Source organism: Meriones unguiculatus, chromosome 6 (assembly GCF_030254825.1).
Source record: "Meriones unguiculatus strain TT.TT164.6M chromosome 6, Bangor_MerUng_6.1, whole genome shotgun sequence".
NCBI classification, from domain to species: Eukaryota; Metazoa; Chordata; class Mammalia; order Rodentia; family Muridae; genus Meriones; species Meriones unguiculatus.
The window spans coordinates 68,614,015-68,638,504 of record NC_083354.1 but is presented as its reverse complement, the minus strand read 5'-3'; the positions used below and the strand labels follow the sequence as shown (position 1 = coordinate 68,638,504).

Below are 24,490 nucleotides of genomic sequence, written 5' to 3'. Positions count from 1 at the left end.
AGAAATTATGTGTGTATAAAATAATAGAAGGGGTGGAAAATATTCACCTTCTAGTAAGACCTTTTAGGTTTATTCTGTGCACACACTGGTTTTCACACGTGCATAAAGGTTTTTAGTTTGTTTTTTTTTAATTAGAGAATATATGTATATATATATGAAAGCAGCAAGCATATTCCAGGATGCTAATAGTAACGGTCAGAAAGATGGGGTATAGGTATTTTTCCTTCAGACTTTATGTACTTTTAAGCAGAAAAAAATGCATATATGTGCATTAATTATATAATTAATTAATTATATAATTAATGCACATATGTGTTCAGGTTGTTAACAATGTAATAAAGGGGCCATTAGAAGGTCTCTTTCTCAGGCTCATATACCTGCTGGGGCTCACAGGCGCGAGAGTACTCCCCAGCCTTCTGGAAGAGGCTGGCTGTAAGCCCTGCCGCTGTGGGGTTGACCACTAGAGGGCGTGCCACCCGCCAGACAAGGGCTTATAAACTAGGATTGCCCTGTAGGGTTGTGTGAAGCCGAAGCCGCTACCAAGAGATCCTTTTATAGATTAGCAAGGGCAATCCAGACCTAGTTGTGGAGAAAAGTAAAACATAGTGAGTACATTGTCTCTTTTGTCTTCCAGATATTTTATCCAGAAACAACAGATGTCTACGACCGGAAAAACATACCAAGGATGATATATTGCATTCACGCACTAAGGTGGGGAAAATGCAAACAGATTTAAACTTCAGTTTCCATTTAAAAGACCTTAAGTGACTTCAATAATCTCAAGAACTTTTTAAAAGTAGGTTCAGTTTTGAATTTGTTGGTACAGAATTTAAAATAATCTCTGTATAAAGCCACCCCTGGACTTGAAAACACTTTTGAAGTTTTTAATATTTTCAAAATATAAATGCCAGGAAAAAAAATGAGTAAAAGACTTAAGTATAATAAGGAGAAAATTAAAATTAGAATTACACAGTGATGTGCTGCTGTGCACTGAGTTGGGATGCTCCAGATGTCAGTAAACCAGCGAGAGACTCCATAGTCACTGTAAGCGCTCTAATGACTCATTAAATGGCCAGTTACTCTGCTTGTACCACCAATAAGAAGCTGTGAAAACAAACGTGTTTCTTTCAGCTTTCTATTCAATAGAATTTATACTCTAAGAATAAAGAAGAAACACAGAAGTTGTTTTAAGTTTGATCAAGACATACTGTTTTAAAGCGATTTTTTTAATAATTTTTGAAAATCTTGAAACTGATAATTCACACATGTTTTTTAATGGGCCTGGGAAAACTGGGAATTTCAGATGGCAAACATTGTGGAACCCCAGCTGTGGCTGCTGTCTTGTGCACGCAGGTGAAGCTCGCGAGATTTCATGTGTAATGAAGTTTAAAATCCTTTCACGACATCTGCCTTGTTTCTACCGCTGGAAGTCATTTTCCTGGCAGAACCCTCTGTCTTGGGGTTTATGTTAACTTCTTCCTGGCTTTTTTTCTTCTGCAAAGGAAAAAGTCTTCATAATAATTCATTTCTGTGAAGCTAGTCTCCTAGAGCAAACTTTGATTATGTCATAGGATTCAACCCCCAACCCACAGTCCAGCCAGCTTTTTTTTTTTAAGCAAGCTTTGGAATATGACGGCTGGTGGAGATACAGGCCAAATGGTGGGCCTCTTGCTCTTTCCTTTACATTTATCATGTATTTATTTATTCTGGTATATGTATGTACATGCACACACACACACACATACACACACACTTTTAAGGTACATGTATGCCACTGCACACACGTGAAAGGCCCAGAACAACGGGCAGGGGTTGGCTGTCTCCCACCACATAAGGACCAAGGCTTGGTGAGGCTTGGTGAGGCATGTGTATGATAGGCCCCTGCCACCCTCTTTTTCTCTCTCTACTTTTTTTTTTTTTTTGAGACAGGGTCATACTGTGCAGCTCAGGCTGTCCTCAAACTCCTCAACAATTGGGACTATAGAAATGCCATCAGGCTAGGCCTATTTTTTTTCTTGTAGTAACTTAGAATTTCTAAAAGTGAATAAATAAAATAAGGTATAATTTCTGGAGGTGGGGGAGGAGCTCCTGGTTTTGCGCCTGTCTCTGTGTATGGGTCAGTATACCTATAGGACTTTTGGGGAGGTGGCAGGGGAGGGGGATTTGTTTTTTGAGATAAGGTCCCACCATGTGGTCCTACTGACCTGGAATTCGCTCTATAGACCAGGCTGGCTTTGAACTGAGAGATGCACCTGCCTCTGCCCTCCAATGTGCTGGGGTTAAAGGCGTGCACCACCACCATCCAGCCCAATAGGTTTTCTTAAAACTCCATGTGTGTTTCTTTGGAGGTCTGCTTTCAAATGTGCTGGTCGGTGTTCCTTAGGGAGTTCCTGTCGAAGCTGGGGGAAATCCCTTAACACAGTGAGTTAGTACTGCTTTTGTGACCTGCTAAGCCAGCCATCATTATGTTCAGGTATCACATAGAGGGCCTCTGGGGCCATAGCATGCTGCCAGGGCAATGTGTGTGAGCTTAAAATGACTCTGAAGTGGACGCCTAGACACTGTGTTCTCCAGCTTAAAAGGGAATAGCATGCTGAATTCTTCTCAGGTGAAATCTTTGCTCCTAAGGAATGGCAGACAATGGCGTAGGTACATTTACCATGGCTTCAATAATGGCTTGATCAGCTCTGAGACAGAGTGGCTCATTCTCCCTTATGGTGGCCATGTGTGTGTAGACGCTGATGCCATGTTCTGGGCCTTTATTGGCTCCTCCTCACGTATGCCTTTGTGCCTTTTTGGCTTCCTGGAAAGGATATGTACTGGGTCATGCATATCACACATCTGGCCACATTCTCCCAAGAATGACTCCTTCACTGTTCTCTGTCCTCACAAGTTACCTGGCTGCCTCTCTGGGAGGAGCCAAGAAGTCCCGAGGGTGTCTGAGGCTTTCCTGTACAGCTCTCTCTTGCTGTGGTTTTAAAGGTTATCAGTCACTCCCCAGGAGGCTGATGCTCTGTGTTACTGGGCAAGGCACACTGGAAGGAGGCTGGGGAGCAGTTTGGCACCCCTTTAGTGAGTGCTGTTTGCTCTCCTTGCATAGTTAGAAGCAATGATATCCTGGCTCTGACAACCTCAGCAGGCTGGAGTAGGGAGTTGTCCTTATCTGTTAGAGAATTAGGCAGGTCGGAGGAGCCAGGAGGGAAGGTCACCCAGGTCGTTTTGCTTATCACACCCTGCAGTCCTCCTGGACTAGCCTGGAGGCTGATTGACCTACAAAGTCAGCTTTGACCCTGACCAAACTTATCTGGAGTCTGATGTGGGCTTAACAACCCACCAACCCTGCCTGGGTTTCTACTCTTGCTTTCTTCCCCTGCCTGCCCCTTACCTTTCTGTCTTGTACCTGAGCCCAGCCTCACTGTCCATCACTCATGACCAGCTTAGCTTGGCTAACTGAGAGAGGCCTTCTTGGTGGGTGGCCTCCTCTTTTTCCAAGGAAATGTTTATCCTTTTTTTTCTATTTAAAAAAAAAAAAGAAAGAAAGTAGTATATTCTCATGGTGGGGAAAAGGAAACTGGAAAATGTAGAAAGAATGTTAAAGAAAAAAACGAAGTCACTGTCACAAAATCACACAAAAACCGCTGTTACTATTTTGGAGACTTTGGACTTAAAATTTGTATGGGGCATGTTTCCCTTTCATGGCTTCTTTTGGAATGTTCTAAAGCCTGTGCAAGAAAAAGAAACCCATTCAGGAAGCCTAGCTGAGTTACTTAATACACACACTGTTTTGTTTTATTTTTAATGTCTGGAGGCCATTTGATGTACAGAGAAAAACATTGTGTGTTGGATGGTGCTCTATTTATAAAGACATAGCAAGTGACATCCAGAAACTGTTAAATGTTTAAATGGTTATAAAATTGAATACGTTGAAATGATTTAAACCATAATGTGATTGTTAAAACAATGCGATTTCCTTCATATCCCCTTGAGCCTGGGTCTGATGCTCACACTGACACCAGCTGGGAAAGAGCCAGTTCCATTTGGCCTTCCTTGTTCACAGGAACGGGACCTGCGGTAGCTCTGCTATCCTGTCCTTACACCTAACCTGGGGCAACAGGATTTTAACATCAGCAGAAATCAAAGTCTAGTTTTTGACCTGCACCTTGCTGAACATGGCCTTCCTTTGGACTCTTGTCTCAAGATAAGTCAGGACCTGGCTAATGACATCAAGTTAAGCTTTACTTGTTTTCTAAGTCAGCACCACTTTCATTTCTAGGTCCGTGGCTCTCAGGTAGATTTTTCTTTGCTGTCCCCCACGCCCCCCAGTTGACTCACTTGGCCAGTGTTGTACACACGGTCCTGTCAGGTGATGTATTCGCCTGCCCTGTTAGCATGATTAGCAGCATATGTTTGCCTTCTCCATTCTCTTCCTAAAATTGTAGTTGGGCTTTCTAGAGGTTTCCAGCTCCTAGGAAACACGGGAGGGACAACTGAATGTTCCTCATGCTGTTGCTGATTTATCTCCTCAGATCAGGTTCCTGGGTCCTCTCTACTTGACTGTACAGTAGTCACTGTTTTGGATTTCTTTTCCTTCTGGCTATTTCTGTCACAACCTGATCTCTGCAGTCCTTCCTTACCTTGGGACACTTCCTTTGCTTTGGGGAGATTTCTTGGCTAATTCAGAGTTCCTGGCCTTTATTATTTCCTGTAGTATATGTAGTATAAAAACAAGTACTTACCTATACCCCATAAACAGATAAAAAACAAAGCACTGATGTTTTAATAACTCCCCTTTGGAAAAGCAAAACAAAGGAGTGTGCGCGGACTATTCATCTCTAACAACTTCCCTTTTGTACACTGGGTTATATACTCTGTTGATCGCTTTGAGCTCCTGGCTTTCTAAGACTGAAGCTAGATGAATATTTTCCTGTTGGTTCACAGCATGGTCTCGCTGTCTCACTCAGGCAGGACTTGAACTCACAATCCTTCTACCTCCTGAGTACTGGGATTACATTCGTGGACTACCCTGCCTGCCTAATACCAGGAACAGGTTGCTTGAGCCTGGCTAGGCAGAGCTCTGCCTGGCAGCCCCTCTGTCCTTGCAGCACTGCCCTTGACATTCTTTGAAAAATCCTTGGATTGTGGGCACAATCAGATGTTCCTGTCCTGTTCTCGTTATCAGTGCTTTAAGATGCGGAATCAACCGCTGTTGGAGACCTCCCTTCAGAGGCACCTTACTGCTGACTCTGGTTTAGCGGTATGAGGGTGCTGGATGCTGCTTTTCTTACCGTGTTCTTTGGACCGCTGAAACTCTGCTGCAGGCTGGAAAGCTGTGGTGAGCAGGCCACAGCTGCTGAGGAGTCTGCAGTCGTGCTGGGCCCTCTGGTTTTTAATGTGGCGGCAGCAGGGCTGGCACTGTGAGGACGGTGGTGGCGCATGCACGTCTGGCTGACGGGTTGTTCTAAATTTTCTAACTGCTCTGCAAAGAGCTCCTTTCTCCGGCTCTGCCACAGCTTCATGGCTGCCTGACCCACCAGTGAAGGTGTTAGCCATGTTGCCCAGGCGTTAATATAGAACCTTCATTGATTTAGCCTTCCCTTTTCTCAGAGACCTCTTTCTCCCCCAAAAAACCTGATTTCCTGATTTTCCTCTAAAATACCAGATTGACTGTAATTCTTGCAGTACACATTTGAATTTACAAGTAAGCTTTCTGGAGACAGATCATTGGCCTGAAAGCCTGACTCTAATCCTCGGGTCTTGCAAGGGACCTTTGGAGATTAAGGGGAGAAAGGCATTTGCTCCTTTCTGTAGCTTTCAAACACGTCCTTATTCAAAAGTCTACACTTGGCCTGAACGACACACCTCTGCCCTGCCTCCTGCCTGAACTGTGTGTGGCCGTGATGGTCTCACAGAAAGCTAAGCCCTCTGAGCCTATGAACCATCTCCTGAAAACTGCCGGGGTTCCACACATTCTACAGTTTTTCATTGGTTGCAGTGTAAAGTCCTTTAGAGTCCACTTTATAACTTTTCAGGAAGTTTACCTGAGCTTATTTGCATATGGAAGATGCCTATGGATTCCTCTGCTTTGGAACAAAATTTTAAAAAGTGGTGTTAGACTTGTACTTACTTCCGCACAGACCTCTGAACTGTTATATTTGAAATATTTAAAGAAAAGAATCCTGGAACTTGAGAACTGGAGGAACCCTGGTAAGTTATTTAAGCCCTGGTCATTCACTACACTGAACGCTCATTTCCATGCCTTGCTCGGGCCACAAACCCAACCCTTGCTGGTTTTGAGTCTCTCTAGTTTGCCATGAGGCTTTGCTTTACAAATGTCCATGGCACATGGTCCAGCCCTAAATGAGCTGTTTGCGATATGACGCAGAAACTCTGGCATGGACCCAGGTCCGTCATGCCTTTTAAGCTGGCATTTCATCACCAGACTCTTTAATGTGTCTATTAAAAGTAATAATAATTTAAAAAACTAATTGTGTTTTGTAACTTCCGTTTTCACTTCCCAAACTTCAGCTGATATTATTTATACAGCTAGTACCTTATGGGCTGGTGAGAGTCAGCCCTGAGTTAACCCCTCTGGGTAAGCCTGCATTAGCAGTACAGGTGGGGTCTGCTTCTCCATGGGATAAGAGGCTCCCAGCTCTACCAGATCCAGCTTCCTTACATGGTGGGTGGTACTGGTTCCGTTGATGCCGCAGCTTCCTCTGCAGTGCCCGTGGCTTGCTTTGTGAGATGTAGTCAGTAAAAGGCGCACCGTAAGTTCAGTGCCGAAAGCCAGCTAGAATGTTCAGTGTTCGATGGATTTGGGCTTTAATGTTAAGTCACAACTGCCAACAAATGTCAGGTAGGAGATGGCCTCACTGGACTGTAAACGTGTGGGAAATAGCACTTTTCAGCAGGTGGTTCTTTTCAACACGAGAATGATGGGGGAAAACAGCTTCCAGATAGGCGTTTGCCCTTTGTACTCATCTGCTGGAAGCATCTGTCACTCAGATTGGGGTAGAAAGCTCCCACCCTGGAAGAAGTGATCTTTATAAAACTCACATGAAATTTCAATGTTGGTGAGGATAAATGCTGACAGGTGAGGCTCCATACAACCCATTTAATTCTCTGGACACGATATGTGAGGGGCCATATGCAAGTGCCTACTCCATCATACCACTCTAAGAGAATCTCAAGTTTAGTCTAGAAGCAGACTCTCCGCTTCAGCAAGCTAATTTCCCAGCACCACCTTGTGGTGAGGCGTAGTTTATCAGGATTGACAGCACCCACTTTCTTTATCACAGATGTGAAAAATGAGGGCATTCCTTTAGCACAAACCTTTCATTTCATATTGTCAACAAAGCTGTCTTTTTCATTTGTTCGTGAGCAAAGACTGGTTATGGGGCCTACGCTGGATTCTACTCCGGAGGCCCTGTCGTCCTTGCCTGTTGGTGTACCACTGCACCCGATAAAAACCACATGACAGCCAAGTCAGCTTTATTTTAAGGAAAGCATAATATACAGAGGACAATTCTATTAGCAGCAGCTAAAGGAACAAATGAACAAGAGATAATATAAAAATAGCTGCATCCAGATCATTTAGCAAAGTTCTTTAAGTGTTTTTCCCAACCGACATAAAATTAATGCAATAGTAATTTAAACTTTTGTCTTTGCTTTTGAGAAGTTTGTACTTGTATTCTATTAAATATGACATCTACTCCCATATTCTCCTCCAGCTGCCACCGTATTCTCCCTAACATGTCCCCATCACAACTTTGTGTCTTTTTGTCATTGTTTTGTGTTGGGAGGGAGACATGTTAGAGAGGGCTGATATATATGTGTGTGGAGTAGTAGTAGCATATTATGTATAATATATAATTGTACATATATTAGTATGTTGTGTATAATATATATCATATACATATATTTTACCTACTAAGTCCAGTTAGTGCTGTACATGTGTACATGGAACTATTCAATGAAACGTCACAAGCCTATTAGTAGCTACGTCATAAAAAAAAAAAAAAAAAACAGAAAAAAAAAGATCCCTTCTATCAACACCACCTCCACCAATTCTCAGGGAACATTTAGAGAAAGAGATGGAATGTGAGAGCCAGCAAATGGAGAGGGGGCTGTAAATTCAGTTTTCCGGGGGACATGGCTTTCATGCCTATGAATTCACAGTGGCTGGGGTTACCTGCACACAACCTGCACATAACAATAATAAAAAAACAAAATACTTTTGAAGTAAAATCAATCAGAGAGATCACCCAATGGCCAGAAATGTAAACAACTCCCCCACAAAAGCAAAGAGCTGTGATAGCATTGAGAAACAGGATGGGTACAAGCCGCAACCAACAACGGCAGGGCATGTGGCTCCATCACAGGTGAGGCTCCAGGCACGTGGACAGATGCAGGTTCAGAGCACAGAGTGGTCAACTTGCAGGGGCTGTTCTCAAAGGGGCAAATGCTAGTGCTGACAGCAAGAGAGTGTATCCGTACCCAAGGCAGCTAAAGGCGAGGAGAGGGTCGGGAAGCCAAGCACGGTGGCACACACATGTAATCCAAGCACTTGGGAGCCGGAGTCTGAGGGACTGTGAACTGAAGACCAACCTGGGCGACTAGAGCACCTGATGCCACAGTCCCCAGTGGATAAACCACAAGACCCAAGTACTCACAGAAGCCCCACATCAAGACACACTGGATATTTAAGGAAAACAACCCTGTAAGAAAACATTAGATTTGAGAGAGAACCAGCACTAGTAAGACAGATGAGTACGTGAGCCACTGCAGACTCACTGAATTAATGCAATTCCAAAAATTCTTTCTTGGGCGCCTACCATAGCAGAATCAAGGAGAAAATTAAGGGAAAAAAAAATGGCGTAGAAAAGTAGTAAAATTTGTTATTTAAATTATTAAGGCAAAATACAAAAATCAAGGCACAGAATTCTAGACCATCTTGGTGTTACATAAGTAGGGAACGAGAGGTAGACCTACATTAAGGGTAAAGGTTACTAGTTAACTCGGGTTGGTTATGAAGATGAAGCTTCAAAATTAAATTAAACCAACAGTGGTGACGTGATGGCATGCCTTAAACAGACAGCACACTGTGTACTTGGGGTAGACATAAAATGTCTTATTACTCGACAGTCTACAGGTGTTTCAGTTTGGTCCGTGTCTTATACGTTAACCCCAGGAACCAGGGCCTGGTGTGTGCTAGGCAAGCATTCTCCTCAGGATATCTCAGCCCGTCACTTTCCTTCCACAACTGCAGTATATCTTCCACGTAACAATGACCTAAGAGAATAGTCTGGCTTTCTAAATGTCCCTGTGGTCTCCTAATGACCTTGTCTGGCATGACCTTCATTAGCACGGTCTTTGGTGACTGTACATAGGTTTTTATCTTTGATAATCTCTAAACATGTTGACCTTCAGATATGGGTTGTGTCCTGTCTTCCTGACTCAGAATTACGAATGCATGACTCTTTACAGAAAAAAAAAAAAAAAAGTTCAGAGTTGAATGTTCTCTCCTGGTAAGATGAATACCAAAACTTGGTACCAAAGTAAAATTACCAGGTAATACAGGTTACCACTTGTTGTTAGTCCTTTGGTATGACTCTGGAGGAAAAGAGAGGAAATGAGAGAAAGGTCAATAATTCTCTCCCCAGAATCCTAAAAATGAAAACATTCATTAAGTATTTCCTAGAAAAACTCCAGATAAGCAGTATAAAAATGTATAAAAGCCTATTTATTCTCACCACTGACCAATGGTATTGCTATCTCATTGGGAATGCTTTCTAACTGTTCCCTCCTCCCTCTCCTCTTCCCTCTCCTCCTCCCTCTCCTCCTCCTCTCCTCCTCCCTCTCTTCTTTCCTTCCCCTCCCTTGCTCCTTCTTCCCCTCCTCCCCCTCTCTTAGAGACACCATGACCATGGCAGCTCCTGTAAAGGAAAGCATTTCACTGGGCCTGGCTTACAGTGGAGAGGGTTAGTCCGTTATCAGCGTGATGGGAACATGGCAGGCAGACATGGTGCTGGAGGAGCTGAGTTCTCCATCTTGATTCACAGTCAGCAGAAGGAGACTGTCACACTGGGCTTAGTTTGAGCATGTTGAAACCTCAGAGCCCGCCCCTGTGGTGACGCACTTCCTCCAACAAAGCCACATGTTCTCCACCAAGGCCACACCTCCTAATAGTGCCACTGCCCATGAGCCAAGCATTCCCACACCTGAGCCACGCATTCAAAATGGGGGCCATTCCTATTCAAACCACCACACCTCCTCCTCCCCTCACAGTGCGGCCTTAACCACACAGAGCTGTATCTGCAGCTCCTGGAAAATCTTCATTGATAATATTCTGAAATGATAGGGGGATAAGGAAAAGAGTTTGCGTAGACTGCTGGCAGAGTGGACTGTGCCCATTTGAGGTCCAGCTGAGTGGTCAGCATCGTGCGGTTGCTATGCTCCATATCAATTGTGGTTCCTGGGGAGGATGAGAAAGCTGGGAGCCTGAGGTGCTGGTCGGATGGCCTGAGGCTCCGGCTCCTCCCCGGAAGCGCCTACAGCACTGCACACAGCGCTCCCACAGCTGTGAGGAGCTGCTGTTTGGTTCACCAGGTGACCAAGGGTGCTGAAATTGAGCTTCGCTGGTGAGGCTGAGAGACCCTGGCTTGGAAGCCTCATGCCCACCAAGAGCCAGCCGGCACCTGTTACACAGCCCCACGCCTTGCTTCCCAGTTTTTGGCAAGGGACACACAGTCATAAAGGTCACTGAACTCAGGGATATGCAGATATCTGGTGCCTGTTGGATGTTCACTGATTCTTTCAAGACAAGTTACAACCTCACAAGTTATTTTCCTTCTAAGCCAGTGGCTCTCTGCGGCCCTTTAACACAGTTCCTCATGTGTTGACCCCAACCGTAAAACTGTTTTTGTTGCTACTTCATACCTGTGATTTTGCTGCTGCTGTGAATTGTAATGTAAAGCAGATATGCAAACTATCTGATGTATGACCACTGAGAAAGGCGTGTTCAACCCCTGAGGGTCATGACCCACAGACTGAGAACCAGTGTCTGAAGCTGTGATGCTCTGTAACAAGATGGATAGTAGGTTTGAATTGGCTCCCAGGGAACCCAGCTAGAAAATCAAGTTCAAATTCCCTTGCAAAAATGAAAAGGGATTTTGTTTGTTTCAGGGCTGGGGATAAACTTAGGGTTTTGTACGTACTAGACAAGTACCCCACAGCTAAGCTGCATTCCCAGCCAGACAGTGATTTTTAAAGACCTTTAATCACAGAGGACAAAATGAATACACTCTTTTATTTTATTTTATTCATTTATTTTTTAAAGTTTTTTATTATTATTTAATTTTATTTACATAGTTGTTCTGCCTCCATGTATGTCTGTGTGAGGGTGTCAGATCCCCTGGAACTGGAATTATAGACCGTTGTGAGCTGCCATGTGGGTGCTGGGAATTGAATCTGGGTTTTTTGGAAGAGCAGCCAGTGCTCTTAACCACTGAGCCATCTCTCCAGCCCCCTGTCTTTTATTTATCGAGACAGGGTCTCTGTCATGCAGCCCACACTAGCCTCACTCATGCATCTGTGGTGCTGCAGGATTACTGACATGCGCCACTCCGCCCAGCCATGGGTGTCTTTTTATGACCATAGTTTGGCAAAATATATTGAATGATTGTGTTCCATATTTATCTTTGCTATCTTGGAATTTTGTTTAGGAAGTTTTATTTAATACACATGAGGCTTCATGTCTACATATGTGTAGAGCCACATAGCCAGAGATGTGGCTCTACACATATGTAGACATGAAGCCTCATACACACACACACACATAATTAGTGACCATCTAAATGCTTAGCATTGCTTAAGTTAAAGTATATTCATATTCTAGAAAAATGTAAGTTTGTAGTAAGTACAAAAACAACATCAAAAATAATTTTATGAACATATTTAAGTTTTAACTCTGAGTGATAATTCCCTTAGCTCTTTCCTTCCTTCCTTTCTTTCTTCCTTCCTTCTCCTCCTCCCCTCCTTCCCTCCCTCCTTCTCTCTCTTCTCCTCTCCTTCCTCTCTCTCTTTCCTCTTGTCATGGTGAGCTCCCACTCTGTTGTCTCAGTGTATACCCCTTGTTCTCAGTCCTTGCTCAGCTGGTTTTGTACCTGACTGTACACACCTAGGTGGGTGGTGATTTTCTTTGTATGACTTCAACCCTCAGTCTTTCACTTTTAGCTGCTGGCATACACTAATATAGATAATTGCTGTATGGAAATTACAATGAAAGAAATCAATTTCAGTGGAAGCTGCTTCTATTGACTAATCATATATGTAAGAACTTATTTTGTTACTTTTGAGAAAACTTCATCTTTAATTTCTTTATTTGAGATTTAATGGATTTTATAAACTGCTGAGATCTATCTAACATCCAACATTGGGAGTATTGATATAAAAATGTTCAAGTTATCAAAACAACTCTCAGGTCATTTCCCCATGTGTATTATTTTGTAATTTTTTACTTCTAATTAAAGTTTCATGAATTTTTAACCTACCAAATGAGTAAGAAAGTGAACCCAGGCTTTCTTTTAGATAATTCTGTGAATTAACCTTGGAGTTGGAGAGGTCCATAGAAATGTCCAACAGAATCTGGCTTTGACTAGACTTGAGTAGAGGAATAACATAATCAATCTCTTTGATAGAATGTAGACGCCAGCTTTGAGACCGTCTGTCAGGTTATAGGTAGGTTAGTGGGTGGCATCCTCAATTGCCTAAGGGATTTACTTCTAAACATTTACAGTGTAGTCTGTGTCTTCTACTTGGTAATATGTGTGCACCATAACTGGCTTCTTAATATCATACCATCCGTGATAATTTTATTGGTCTATTGGTTCAGAAATATAAAACAAATATTTAGATAATATTGAAAATTCCAAGTTAAACTGTTCTTTCAGTCAAATGAGATTCAAGTAAGGAATATCTATAGGAATTGTGTCTATTGCCTGCTGTTTCGTATTAGCTGTCTTTTCTTATGTTGTTTTAATTTTCTGTGTGTGAGGGTTCTGTCTCCATATATCCATGGACTGTATGCATGCAGTCCTTCTGGAGGACAGAAAGTCCTCCTATCCCTGGGGACTAGTGTTACAGGTGGTTGTGAGCTGCCAAGTTGGTGTTGGGAACTGAACCTGGGAACTCTAGAACAGCCAGCGCTCTTATCCACTGTCTCTCCAGTCTACGAGCTGTTTTTGATTCTCCTTACACATGGGTGATGGAAGGCTGTTGACCCCAGGGAAAGACCCCTGTGCTGCAGAACTGCAGCCTTTGGGCACTGGCTGGTGTTAGCTCTGGTCCTGCCCACCAGGGACTGTGGAGCCTTGTGAGGGAGGCACTTTAGGCTATGAGAGCTCTCCTAGGTCTATCACAAATGAAAGCATTCTTTAGTTGTATGTAGACTTTAGTAGACTCAGGATAATAAAGGTTCTGATGGCTTTTCGTTTTGTCTTTCAGTTTGTATCTGTTTAAACTGGGGATTGCACCCCAGATCCAGGATTTGCTGGGGAAAGTGGATTTCACAGGTACTTCTTTTTGTCCTCTTCATCTCCTCTGCAATCTATTGATAAAAAAACAAAAACCACAGGTGCCTTCTTCTTCCCTTTGATGTTCCTGGTTCCCTCCTTCCTCTATACCAGCAGTTCTCAACCTTCCTAATGCTGAGCCCTTTAACACAGCTCCTCAAGTTGTGGTGACCCCAACCATAATATTTTCATTGCTACTTTATAACTGTGATTTTGCTACTGTTACCAATCTTAAAGTAAGTATCTGATAGGCGGGATATCTGATTTGTGATCCTGTGAAAGGGTTGTTCAGTCCCTAATGGCATCACTACCCACAGGTTGAGAACCACTGCTTTATGCCAACAAGGGAAAACCTCCCCTTCTGGGTTCCTTCCTGAGGCTGTGACAAAGCACCCTGGCAAGAGTAACTCAAGGGAAAGCGTTTATTTAGCTCACAGTACCAGGTTCGTTCTGTCACAGTGGTGCTATCAGGGCATCAGGAGAGGGGAGACCTGTCATATTATGGCTATTCAGAAAGGAGATCATTTGTTTGATTTAGGATCCCTGTCAGAATGGTGCCATGCACTGTGAGGGGGATTTTTCCACCTCGACTAATGTAATCAATAGCATTTCCCACAGGCAGGTGCCCATCCCCCACCTGATTCCAGAGTCGAACAAACTGCCAATGAACACTAATCATGGAACTGGCCTTTCTTGCTTGGGCCTACCTGGATCCCTTCCTGAAGGGGGGGGGGGGTCTCCTTCCTGCCTTTACCTCCGGGCCGTCCTTTGATTTTTGTTTTCTGTTGTCTTTGCAGAGGAGGAAATCAGTAATATGAGGAAGGAACTGGAGAAGTACGGGATACAGATGCCGGCTTTCAGCAAAATAGGCGGCATTCTGGCTAACGAACTGTCTGTGGATGAAGCTGCACGTATGTCACCGCATGTCCAGGCTTGGCATTGGCCTGCAACTTACCCATATGCCTTTGCTGATTTTAGTGGCATAAACTAGGATACTTAGAAGATATTTTAAGAACCCTAGAGGTTTTGCTTCTGTTGGGGCTTTTGTTGTTGTTGATGATGATGATGAAGATGATGATTGACAGTGACCAACTGCAACCAAATGAAATGAATATAAATAACTTTGTTATTTTAATTGTCTTTATAACAAAATCCGCCTAGAAACCGGGTCACTTGGCCCTTTCTCTTCTTATCATCTCCAAGTTCCAAACGCCCACATCTCTTAATAGGCAGTCTTCTTAGATCTGTGGGTGGGCTCACAGCTCTAGCCTCAGCTGAGGGTTAACCTTTGGGAGCAGGGCAGGCTGAGTCTGCCCATGCAGGGCTTCCTGTCTAACACCACCGTCCTGGGCATAGAATCCTTGCCCTCCTTGTCCTGTGCCCCCTTATGAGGCTGGTGACTGCCATGTTTCTTGCAGAGAGTCTGGCAGGTTTCAGAAATGCTCGCCATGAACCCTGACATTTTTGGTTTTAGTATTATATTTATTCAAGAGTGTTTGAACATTGCCAAGTAATCAACTTTGGGTTTTAAGCTTGCATTTGTGTGATGTGAATGTAGAGAATTCAGAAATATGTTTGGTCTGCAAAACATTCCTCTGCTTGCAGAGTCGGGGTCTGTACTGCTGTGACTCAGTACTGCGAGCTGAGTTACAGCTCTCTCTCAGAAGCCCCTGTTTCAGGCTGTGTTGCCCCAAGCGGGAGGCAGAGGCCGACCCTGTGCTTTAGTGGATGGTATGGTACATGGCTCGGTGAATAAATAGCCAGGGATTACCTCGCAGATGCAGGGCTCAAGGCCAGGGACAGACAGGCTTGCAGAGATTGTCAAGTGGTTTGTCCGAGGTCTCCGTCTGTGTGTAAGCTGTGTGTAAGCTGTGTGTAAGTTGTGTGTAAGCTGTGTGTAAGTTGTGTGTAAGTTGTGTGTAAGCTGTGTGTAAGCTGTGTGTAAGCTGTGTGTAAGCAGGGGTGCACACACAGAGTGCATTGCACAGATAAGCCAGCTGCCTCTCGGAAATGCTCCATCTTGTTGTTAAAGACCCGGTCTTTCACTGGGACCTTAAGGCGAGTACTTAGGGGAGGCTAGCTGGGCCAGCTGACCGCGGGGATCCATCTGGGTCTACCTCCCCACTGCTGGGATTGCGAGCACATGCTGCCATGCCTGGCTTCTCACATGCTGGGAATCAGAACAAGCATTTTCCCAACTGAGCTCTCTCCTTACACCTGAGGTCTCCTTTACTCGCTGGAAGCTAAGTATGACAGTAAAACTGCTTGAGTTCATGGGCATCAATGTTGTCAACATCTTTTGCTGATTAAAAAAAATGATCTCTTTACTTTTCAGTACATGCTGCGGTCATAGCCATTAATGAGGCCATTGAAAACGGAGTAGCTGAGCAGACCATTATAACACTAAGAAACCCAAATGCGGTTTTAACTTCTGTGGAAGACAGCCTCTCCCAGGAGTACCAGAAAGAACTGTGGGAAGCCAAAAAGAAAAAAGAAGAAAATGCGAAACTGAAGGTACTTATTAAAGTCTAGGTAATCTGTGTCCTAATGGATACGGGTATGAGCTATTAATGTGAAAGTGTTCCTGTTGACCGTCATGATTTATAAATCAGCAGCTATGGTCTTTCTTGGTTTGGGTGGGATCAAAGGGTTAGAAGACCCGGAATTACGTAATTATGTATTATTTTATGAAGAACAGTAGAGGATAAACCTCATGTTATAAATTTACTGTTTAGCCTAAGAAGTGTAGAGGCGGCAGCTTCAGATAATCCTTGTTTGATGTCATCTTCAGGCTCCATGCCAATTATGAAAATTTTATATCTGTGAGCAGACATTAATAATTCAAGGAGGAAATGTTTAGAGAGGAAGCTTCTCCATGCCTCTCCTCATTTTCCCAACACCAAGTCCATTTATTTGAAAGTCACCCCCTTCTCCTAATGAGAAAGCCGACTGCTGGGCCTAACTCTAAACCTACCTGTTTCTTGGATAGTCTTGATCAACAACTTTGTCCACACTGGAACTTCCATCCAACATCACAGGGCATCAGGCCTGCTGCTGATCTTCCTAATTCTTGCTGGTTGTGTCTGCCCATAGAGACCTGCTCTGAGCAGGTACCCATAGATGCTCATGTTGATCCCAAGTGAAAAGGAGAAAGTCCCTTTACCATTAGGGTTTTTGCTTTGAAAATGTTGAATTGAAGCTTGGGGATCAGTGAAGATTTTGTTTCTGCAGAACAGCTGTATTTCAGAGGAAGAGCGAGACGTGTATGAGGAGCTGCTGACACAGGCAGAAATCCAGAGCAGCATCAATGCCGTCAATAGTAAGTGATGGCGCACGCGTTGGTAATGGACGCTTCTACAAGGTGCAAGCCTTCTTTGTCAGAATCTGCTCACAACAGGCAAAACTGCCTTGCCATGATGAGAAATCGGTCAGCGCTGCTTGTTACTGTGCTGCAGTATCCAGCATTTTCCCTATGAGTTGTCTTCACTGCTACTGTTGCTGGTCACACACAGCACGTCAAAGTATCCGGAGACTGCGTCTCTCCTGCTCCCCTGCCTCACACCCCTGCTGCGGTGTGTGTCTTTCTGGATCTGGCCCTTGCAGGACTGTCACTGTTATTTAGCAAAAGATTACAATTTGATGAAGAGGATTCCTTGTTCTTGATTGTGTGGTGGCATTCCACTGAAAATTTAAAAGCTTTGGTATTACTGGAACTTCTGCTTTTTATTCATTCAGGGGCTTCTATTTGTAGTTTTTTTTTTTAAGATATATTTATTTAATGTATGAGTGCTCTATCTGCATGTACACACCTGTGTGCTAGAAGAGGGCATCAGATGCTAGTATTGATGGTTGTGAGCCACCATGTTTTTTTAGCTTATGTAGATTTACTGCAATGGAATGAGACTATTGGCAGGCAGAATGAAGTCACATGATAGCAAGTTTGGGTCTATGCTCCAGAGCCTGTGTGGCGTCACGGTTCAGTTCCTCTCCACACCCTATACAGGTGCGTGACTGTGTTTTAGTTTCCTTTCTGTTCTGTGCTAAGCACTTTGACTAAATGCAGCTTAGGGAGGAAAGGGTTCATTTGATTCACCCTTACAGGTCAGTCCATCACTGAGCAGAGTCCAAGCAGGAGCCCAGCACTGAGTCATGGTGTCTGTTGCTACAGCGAAGCACCATGACCAAAAAGCAAGCTAGGGAGGAAAGGGTTTATTTAGCTTATGCTTTCATTTTACAGTTCATCTTTGAAGGAAGTCAGCATCAGGACAGGAACTCAAGCCAGGCAGGAACCTGGAGCCAGGAACTGATGCAGAGGCCATAGAGAAATGCTGTTTCCTGCTTGCTCCCCATGGCTTGCTCAGCCTGCTTTCTGATAGAACCCAGGACCACCAACCTAGGGATGGAACCATCCACAATGGGTTGGACCCTCCTCACTAAATTACTAATTAAAAAAATGCCTTACATCTGGATCTTACGGAGGCATTTTCTTAGTTGAGGTTCCCTCTTTCCAGATAACTCAACTCTGTGTGCCAAGCTGACGTAAGACTCTCTAGCCAGTCCAAGCAGGAACTAGAAGCTGAGCCGTGGAGAAGTTCTCAGCTCAGTTGCAGGCTTGTACATAGAAAGCTTAACTGACTCTCTCAAACAAAGCCACCTGCCCAAGGAAGGGCACCTGCCTGATAACTGCCTCCGTTATCAATAATGATCAAACCACTCCCCAGAGACATTCTCACAGTCCAAGCTGATCTGGGCATATCCCTCAACTGAGAGTCCCTTCTCAAGTGACTCTAGACTGTTTCAAATTGATAGTTAAAGCTAACTAGAACAGACAGTAAAAGAAATGTGGATTTAGATCTCTCCAATCGTTAGACTGTTCCTCCCTCCAGTAAAGTTATCTTTATTTGAACATCAGAAGAGGCAGTAAGGAACTCTATTTGACATTTATTCACCCTGCACTAATATACGCAGCCCATCTTTTCCCCAAACTCTCATACATGAAAGACTACTTGACCCATTTACTAGATCAGGAGAACTTGTGCTGAATTTAAAATTGGAGTTTCCGCCAAACAGAGCAGTCCTAAAGCTGCCTTCTGTGTCACTGCCTAGATGGGTTGGGAATGTTCCTTGTTGCTTTGAACTCTCAAATACACACCTGCAGGCCTGGCTGAGAGCTCCACCCTGCACTGTTGGGCAGACTGGTCCTGGAGTGATCAAGGCGCCAATGCAGAGTGATCCATGTCAGTGTCAGCTCAGAACATCTGCGCTTGAGACTTCCGCTTATTCAGGAAACCCGTGAGAGCTCACTGTGATGTGTTTATGTAAATACCTGACAGTTTGGGGGTACATGCTTTTTCCTCTGTGTAACCTTGAACATGTGGGTGATGATACATGAAGTCCAGTTTCAAGGTTTTCTTTCTGCTCTTTGTGAAAGTTGAGGCTTTCATTATCTTTAGAAGAGATGAATTACAGGAAGAAATTAATATTGCCAATGAGACATCTGAGCTCCATAAGCTATGAGAGGAAATGATCCAGTAGCATTTGAAATGTTTATAACTAAGACAGCCTTTTTTGAGTGTTTAATAAAATTCTCTATAAATAAATACTTGATACCCAATGACCTAACTTCCTGACCACAGATTTAACCAAATTGGCCATATTTTCATTTCCATTTTAAAATATCAGATTTTGATGAAATTGATGAGGATTGCTGCCATGTATGGTGGCTGAAATTTCTGTCTCTTTTCCTGAAAAAAAAAAAAATGTGTAGTCCAGGGGAACTGCAAGTCTTATAGTCAGTGGTGTGACAGTGGGCTTTTTGTTTACACTTTAAAATCTGCAAGTCTAGTATAGGAACATTGGCAGGCTCGGCCCAGCCTTGAAGGATATCGTATTAATGCTGAAGATTTCCATTCATAGTTAATAGCAGTGGTAGCAGCTTTGGTGCTTATGTCATGGCCGTCTCCTCAGAGATGTCGATTGTGTTTGGACTGCAGTCATTTCCTTCCAGGGTTTCTCATATGCCTTCTGTATGATATATCATGTCAACAACAGGACTAGGAATGTTGTTAAGTGCAGAATGCAGACGAGAACATTTTGGTGGGTTTGAAAAAACAGGGTTTTTTTGTAATTGGATTTTATTTTATGTTTGTTCTGTGTGTATGTGCCATGTGGCATGTCTGGTGTCCACAGGGGTCAGAAGACAGTAGCTCCCCCGGACCTGGCATTATGGGTGGTTAGCCCCCATATGGATCTGGAAACCAAACCTCAGCTCTCTGGAAGAGCAGCAAAGGCTCCTAAGCACTGAGCCATCTCTCCAGCCCCAAGGAAAATAGTTTTAAGGGCACTTTAAGGACATGATTTTCTGGAATATATTTATAAAATTATTTACTATCCAGTCATACAAACCTGCATTTAAAAAGTTTTCAGAGGTGAAGAAAACTCCTGTCAGTGTAACCCTCAATAATCCTAGGTATCACTGGAAGGCTTCAGAATGCTGACTCACAAAACAGGACACATCACAATTACCAGCCTTTCTGGAATTCCTTCTGAATTCTAAGAATAACAAAAAAAGTTTGGGCTCTATAGATTCTGTATGCTAAGTGTACATTTTTTTTAGGAGGTGTGAACTGAAGGGTTCTGTTAGTCATGCTTCCTGCCATTGAGTGATGTTTCTCAATAGAAAGTTCCAGGGAAGCTCCTTGGGAGATAAACTGTTGTCCTTTCAAAAGGGGTTAGAATAATTTTAGTTAGAGTCTGGCCATGCCATTGGGCAGATAGACTAGCGCATGTCTGTTATTCCTGGTACCCAGAAGGCAAATCTTGCAGGCTCTGCCTGGTTTTCTCTTGACTGGGGGGCATCTCATCTTTCATTCCCCTCGTCGGGTCAGTGGTTTGGCTTCTGTGTTCTGAGAGCTCTACTGAGTCCACCATCGCAAGCACCCTTCCCTTGGTTACCAAAGCTGTCTGTAACCTCAGTGTTGTAACGCCAACGAGAGATTAGGCATTAAGGCTGTTTCTAATAGTAGAACAGCTGGGCACCAATTCTGCCGTGGGCTCGCCATGCATGGATCCCCTGGGAAGATACAGCATCAGAACAAGGTTTGCTCCGGTCTTCACGCATCTTAAGGATTGCTTTAGTGGGGTGGTATGAGCCCACAAGGAACAGCAGGGAGTAAACACAGCACACTGTGTTCCAGCTTTACCTACAAGTGAGATTCACAAGATGGGGAATCCTCAGGGCCCCAGTGCTTTGACAGCATTATGGTGAGGTGGGAAGAGAGCCATTCCTGAAAGAAAGTGTGGGGTCAGGTAATGACCCAGTAGATAATGCACTTGCCACGTAAGTGAGAAGACTTGAGTTCAAATCCCCAGAGCCCACGTGTACAAGCTGGATGAGAAGCACACATTTACAACTTCACTACTATAGTGAGGTAAGAGACAGAAAGACAGGCAAATCCCCAGAAGCCCCAGGCCAGCTAGCCGGGAGTAAGTGGCAGTAACAACTAAAGAAGCCCTGTCCCAAACATGATGGAAAGTGAAGACTGGCATGTGAGGTTGTCCTCTAGGCTCTGCATTCTGCCCAAGTTCTGGGACACAGGCACACACGCACACAACACATTCATCATGCACACTCAAAAGAAAGGCTTTTGGGGGAACATCACACTAGCAGGACAGATCCAGAACCCAAGGTCCATTGGTGCTGTGTCTCTCTTTGGACCTAGCCTCAGGCATTTGAGTGACTTAAATCACTGAACTGATTTCACAAAGCTTTGACCACCTCAACCTGCAGCTTTTCAGACTTTGTTGGAAGTGACTGCTTCCTCTGGGAAGGAGGACTGGCTGGGCACGCTGACAGAGCAAAGGAAACTATACATTCTCATTCCCTGTCTCCCCTCCCCCCACCCTCCAGGACTGGCTGCTGTGGACCACATCAACGCTGTCCTTCGGGAAGGTGACCCTGAGAACACACTACTTGCACTGAAGAAACCGGAAGCCCAGCTGCCAGCCGTCTACCCCTTTGCTGCTGCTATGTATCAGAATGAACTCTTCAGCCTGCAGAGACAGAACACCTCGGTGAGGCACACCAGATCCCAGCGAGAAGGAAGGCTGTTGGGAGAGGCCAAGTCAGGGTGGAAGGAATTCTAGTTTCAGGAAGACCCAATGCCTCTGGCTCGTAAGGGAAGGGCATTGTAGACACATATTCACATAGATACCCACACACAGATATACAAACATGTATGTAATTGAAAACAAATCTTTAAAAAGAAAGTTGAATAATTTTAACTGTATTGAAATATGCTTTAAGTCAGCATTTCTAGAAATCTGCAACTAAGAACACTGGCAACATGGCTTTGATTTTTGTAAACTTACGATCTTTAATATGGTAAAAGTATTAAACCATCATTTTCATGTAAGTTCTATAATAGCAGCAGAGAGAGACAAAATTTAAAGTGCTGGAAGCAAGGCCAAGAATTTCATGTAGAGAAGAGCTAGTATTGCAGGTATGAGGAGGGTTGTTTAATATGGAGTCCTTTAAAATATTTACCAGATGACCAGAAAGTGTCAAGTCACAACACATATCTTGAAGAATAATTTCCTCTAGGTTATTTGCCTGGCTTGCACAAAACCCTGTTCAGTCCCAAGCATCCCAAGAAAAATAAATAAATAGATAAACAAGCAAACATACATGCATACCTACATAAAGGTTATTTCTAAAACTCAAAGTGCTAGACTGGAGAGATGGCTCGGCAGTCAGGAACACAGACTGCTCTTCCAGCACCAAGATGGTGCCTCACACCATCTAGAACTACAATTCAGGGCGTCAGACTCCCTCTTCTGGCCTCCTCTGACACCAGGCACGTGTGTGGTGCACAAACATACATGAAAGCCAAACACCATACACACAAGATAAGGAAGTAAAATTTCTAATCCTTTTGTGGTGGTTGTTTTGGTTATTGTTCTTTAGAGACAAGGTCTTACCGTGTCACCTTGGCTGGGCCTGGAATTATGGAGAACTATTTCTTGGACTCGAAGAAATCCTTTAGCCTCTTTTCCCCAGGTACTGGGTAAAGGAGCGTCCCACTGGGCCCAGCTTTAATAAATAAAACTTTTAATGAAAACTTTTAGGGAAATATAGAAAAATATTGACTGGATTATAAAGATTAGAACCAGAGCCAGGTGATGATGGTGCACACCTGTAATCCCAGCACTCGGGAGGAAGATCTGAGTTTGAGGCCAGCCTGTTCTTCAGAGTGAGTTCCAGAACAGCAAGGGCTACACAGAAAAACCCTGTCTCAAAAAACTGCACACACATACACACACACACATACACACACGCACACACAATCAGAACCATCTACCAGAGAAAGGAGGCCAACCAGAGTTACGATTGGCCAGCTCACAAAACCATGAATGATGAGATCACAAAACAAATGTTTTAAAATGAAAACGTGTGTGTGTGTGTGTGTGTGTGTGTGTGTGAAAATAGATTGGTAATATCTCAAAGATTTGCCTGAGTGCAGCTGGCACATTTTGGGGAAGCTGGGCTGGGAAAATGTGCAGCCTTTGTAGAGACCAGTGTGTCTATGACCATTGCTTTCTGGAAACTGAGCCTGAAGAATACGAATCAGGAAGCTCATCCACAGAGGTGTTTCGCAGTGTGTCTATCAGACTGAGAAAAAGGAATCTCACTGTAATATTAATAGAGGATTACTTAATTTGTGGTATTTTTCCTTTACTAGAAATACTGTGCAACCAGCAAAAAGAAAGAATAATAAGGTAGAAAGAATAATAAGGCCCAGTGTGATGGCTTGGTGGGCACAAGGCAGTTGCCACTAAGCCTGAATACCTAGGTGTGATCCCAATGATAGAAGGAGAAAAGTGACTTTCACGAGGTGTGCTCTGACCTCTACATATATACACACATACACACACATAAACGAATCAATAAATGCAGATAAATTAATGAACAGTGATCATAACAAAAGATGAACATTAAGTGGAACAGAGCAAACCCCAGAAGCTGAGATGTATTGGATTATGCTGTATATTACGTAATTTTATTTAAAATCAGTTAAAGTGAGTAAACACCTCTGTAAATCTGTGTGGATTAAAAAATAAGTGAATATAGCCTAAAAGGTTTAGGTTATAGGATTCTTTTTTTAAAAGACCTACTGTGTGTGTGTGTCTGTGTCTGTGTGCGTGTCTCTCTGTGTATGTGTGTGTGTGTGTGTGTACGTGCGAGTGTGTGTCTGTGTGTGCCTGCCTGTGAAGGCCTAAGGGTTTAGGTGGCCTGGAGTGAAGTCACAGACAGTGATGAGCTGCCAGGCATGGATTCTTCAGGTCCTCTGGGAGAGCAGAAAGAATTCTTAGCTGCTGAGCCATCGCTCTAATCCCTGGTTTATAAAGATTTGTTGATTTAGTCTCACTTGAGACCTCCCTCTCCTTCACACATTTTCCACATAGAAATAGGTAATTCGTAGTAAGAGAAAAGCAGATTTTTTTTTTTAACATTATGCTTTGGTCGTTTTTGTCCTCTTTCACTTCCCCTAGACTTGAAGCTCAGACACCCCAGCCACAGTCTGGCTCTGCTGTGGATCAGAGCCGTCCATGCAGGAGCCGGGTCTGCTCTTCTCTTTTCCTTGTCCTTGTGTCATAACCTATTTGATATGTGTGGATTGCGCGTTGGATGGGGTAGAGGAAGTGCTTAAACCAGGGTTCCGTTGGGCTGTTGTAATCTGTAGTCAGTCTTACACCTTCTCTGTGTGGTAAATTTATAGTTAATATGTGTCATTTAAATAAAAAACTCCCTTTGGTTACCACAGTTCCCTGCTTGCTGTAGAAAATAAAATGGTGCTTTATCGTGCTGAAATCACCTTGTTTTAAAATTTTCTGAGAGATCCAAAAAGCTATAATGTGCA

General features: G+C 43.7%; 1 protein-coding gene across 1 annotated transcript in view; it reads left to right on the top strand.

Annotated features, from left to right (window-relative positions):
* The window catches only part of Iqgap2 (IQ motif containing GTPase activating protein 2), a 257,708-nt gene that overhangs the window by 140,280 nt on the left and 92,938 nt on the right, over positions 1–24,490 (top strand). The window contains exons 5-10 of the mRNA XM_060385592.1: positions 635–711; positions 13,504–13,571; positions 14,369–14,482; positions 15,907–16,085; positions 16,803–16,890; positions 21,481–21,644. Coding sequence (XP_060241575.1) covers positions 635–711; positions 13,504–13,571; positions 14,369–14,482; positions 15,907–16,085; positions 16,803–16,890; positions 21,481–21,644 — 690 coding nt within the window. The remainder of the gene's footprint in view (positions 1–634; positions 712–13,503; positions 13,572–14,368; positions 14,483–15,906; positions 16,086–16,802; positions 16,891–21,480; positions 21,645–24,490) is intronic.